Source organism: Alligator sinensis, unplaced genomic scaffold, assembly GCF_000455745.1.
Source record: "Alligator sinensis unplaced genomic scaffold, ASM45574v1 scaffold611_2, whole genome shotgun sequence".
NCBI classification, from domain to species: domain Eukaryota; kingdom Metazoa; phylum Chordata; order Crocodylia; family Alligatoridae; genus Alligator; species Alligator sinensis.
In genome coordinates this window covers 2,093,350-2,096,084 of record NW_005841869.1, presented here as the reverse complement: position 1 = coordinate 2,096,084, position 2,735 = coordinate 2,093,350, and the positions used below count along the sequence as shown (strand labels likewise).

At 42.4% G+C, this 2,735-nt stretch overlaps 1 protein-coding gene across 6 annotated transcripts in view; it reads left to right on the top strand.

Moving 5' to 3' along the window:
- The window catches only part of RC3H2 (ring finger and CCCH-type domains 2), a 37,950-nt gene that overhangs the window by 24,320 nt on the left and 10,895 nt on the right, over positions 1-2,735 (top strand). For all 6 annotated transcript variants that reach the window (XM_025194104.1, XM_014526760.2, XM_025194100.1 and 3 more), the window contains 2 exons: positions 699-913; positions 1,934-2,361. In XM_025194104.1, the coding sequence (XP_025049889.1) occupies positions 699-913; positions 1,934-2,361 (643 nt within the window). The remainder of the gene's footprint in view (positions 1-698; positions 914-1,933; positions 2,362-2,735) is intronic.

The window sequence follows — 2,735 nt, the reverse complement described above, 5'->3', positions numbered from 1 at the left end:
GGAAAGAGAGGTGCATTGGAGATACTCACTTGTTGTATAATTGTGCAAGGTTTGCTATAGCAGTGGCAATGTCATTTCGTTTTCAAAGGGTCTGTGAACCCAAGCTTCACATGCCAGCATTGATGCTTTAAGTTTAGGGCATGTTTTAAATCTACTCGTGTATCGTGTAAAATGGCAGTATCCATCCCTCCACATCCCTTCTGCTCACCTATGTTTCAGCCTCATATTTAATGTTCCATTGGGTTGTTCAGTTTAGGAAAAAAATAATTGCATACAGAATTTGACAATTCTTTATGATACAGTAGTGCATAATAGTTGTTGGATTTCCAAATATCAAAAATGTTTCTTTGGAGTCCTGAAGGTTTTCCAGATATCTGACTTTAAAGCTGTTTGGATTGTTGTTCAGACAGCACTAAGCCTCCGGCCAACATTTCAGCACCTCTCTGTCATAATGACTGTTCCTTTTCAGTGATGGTATCTGAGCTGTAAGTACATACCAAAAGGGTTAGATCAGCTTATGAGTGCATGATGTTCCCTTGAGAAGAAAGTCAGCGTACTAGCTGTGAAAAATAATGAAATTCAGTAAAAGTTCCATAGGAAACACCTTGTCATACTGGAGTGTATTGCATTGTGACTTGCAGTTGACTGAGTGAAATAATGGGAGATGTATTTGATAATTCTTTTGCAATCTGTTTCAGTAAAATTGGTTCTCCACCCAAGACTCCTGTAAGCCAGGCAGCAGCTACCTCAGCTGGTCCTCCTAATATTGGAACAGAGATGAATTCTGTGCCTCCAAAATCCAGCCCATTTGTACCCAGAGTACCAGTCTATCCTCCACATTCTGATAATGTTCAGTATTTTCAAGATCCGCGGGCCCAGATGTCCTATGAAGTTCCACAGTACCCACAGACGGGTGAGTAACACAGAGCTGTTCTGTAGGCAATCCTTCACTTTTGCATGGATATGCTTGGACATGTGTTTAAACAGGCTGGAATGATTTGGGTTATTTTTGAAGTTCTCAGCTGAATCTGTTTTTTCTTAATGGGACAATATAATCCCTTTTACTGCTAAGAGTGGGTGGGCCAATAGTCTGTTCTGGCATTGCAGTTCCTGTCTGTGCACACCATGTGTTGTGGGAATTGTATGTCTCAACAGCTAAAACAGTTCAGATCTCATGGTCTCCCATTCCCTTCTGTCCCTTAGTACTCAGTTACCTTTAATCAGATTTGCTCTCTACAGTCTTGTTCAAGTCTGAAGTAATATCCCAAGGTGCAGAAAGAAGGCACCAAATTGTTGTAATTGTTTTTCCTATCGCCTGGGCAAATAACATTCCTGGGTCAGGGTAGGTGAATACTTGAGTTCCTTCAGATCCTTCTGATGGTACAATACTAAATGTCCTTTAGGCATCCATTCAAACAGAGCCTAAGCACTAAGCTTTTCAATTCCTTAGTAAGGAGAAAGACAGAACATAATGGTAATGGGGCCAACAGAGTGAGCATCACTGTCTTAAACCTAAAGTGTTTTTCTATATTAACACATCTCAGTGTATGCTGTTAGGCTTCTTAAGGTATGTATCCAGCTAATATACATACATGTGGGTTCAGTATGGAGAGGGATGCGAAAGTACCACCTGTCCTGGTAAGGTTCTTAAAAGTATTACAGCATGGAGGAATGTAGAATTTGTCTGCCACCTACTCCCAGCTGGGTCAGGTCCAGTGAAAACACTGCCAAGTTGTCAGCTCTGCTTCTGTAGACACTGTGCTCTTACGCATGCACTGTACATCCACAGAATAGTGACAGGATTAAAATGGGGGTATAGAAGCAAGACGCTTGGATCTGAAGCCAGATTTGAGTGCTACTTACATTTTTAGAACTGCTTAAAATTCTAGGTCATGTGAGACCACATTAAATATGCCTTTCTCCAATTTTCAAGGATACTACGCACCACCTCCAACAGTACCAGCTGGTGTGGCTCCCTGTGTTCCTCGCTTTGTGAGGTCCAATAACGTTCCAGAATCCTCCCTCCCACCTGCTTCCGTGCCATATGCCGATCATTACAGTACATTTCCCCCTCGAGATCGACTGAATTCTCCTTACCAACCTCCTCCTCCGCAGCCGTATGGACCAGTTCCTCCTGTCCCTTCTGGAATGTATGCCCCAGTGTATGACAGCAGGCGTATCTGGCGTCCACAGATGTACCCAAGAGATGATATTATTAGGAGCAATTCTTTACCTCCAATGGATGTGATGCACTCATCTGTCTATCAGACATCATTGCGTGAGAGATATAACTCTTTGGATGGGTATTACTCTGTGGCTTGCCAGCCTCCAAATGAGCAAAGGACTGTGCCTTTACCAAGGGTAAGTGAGAGGGGAAAAGAAAAGGTTGTAAGTGTGGCTTTAAAACGGTATGTCAGAAATCTAATAGCATAAGTATCTCAGAGCTGTTTTCATATGTTGGGTTTAACCCATGTTACTGACTTACTACATAAAAGAACAGCTTTTCCTCTTGTCTGTACAAGTGTCTCAGGGATCATCAGTGGAAAATCACCAGGGAATGAGGGGAGAATGGAGTCCTGAATGTATGCCATAGTCCACAGACCATAATTAAACCTGGAAATTTCCCCCCTGCACTGAATGCTTATAACACCCTGCTCTAATTCTTGCCCTTCCCCATTCTTGCCCTTATACCTATTCTTATGCCTTTTTACTTGTCCTGACAGCTAAGAGATCAG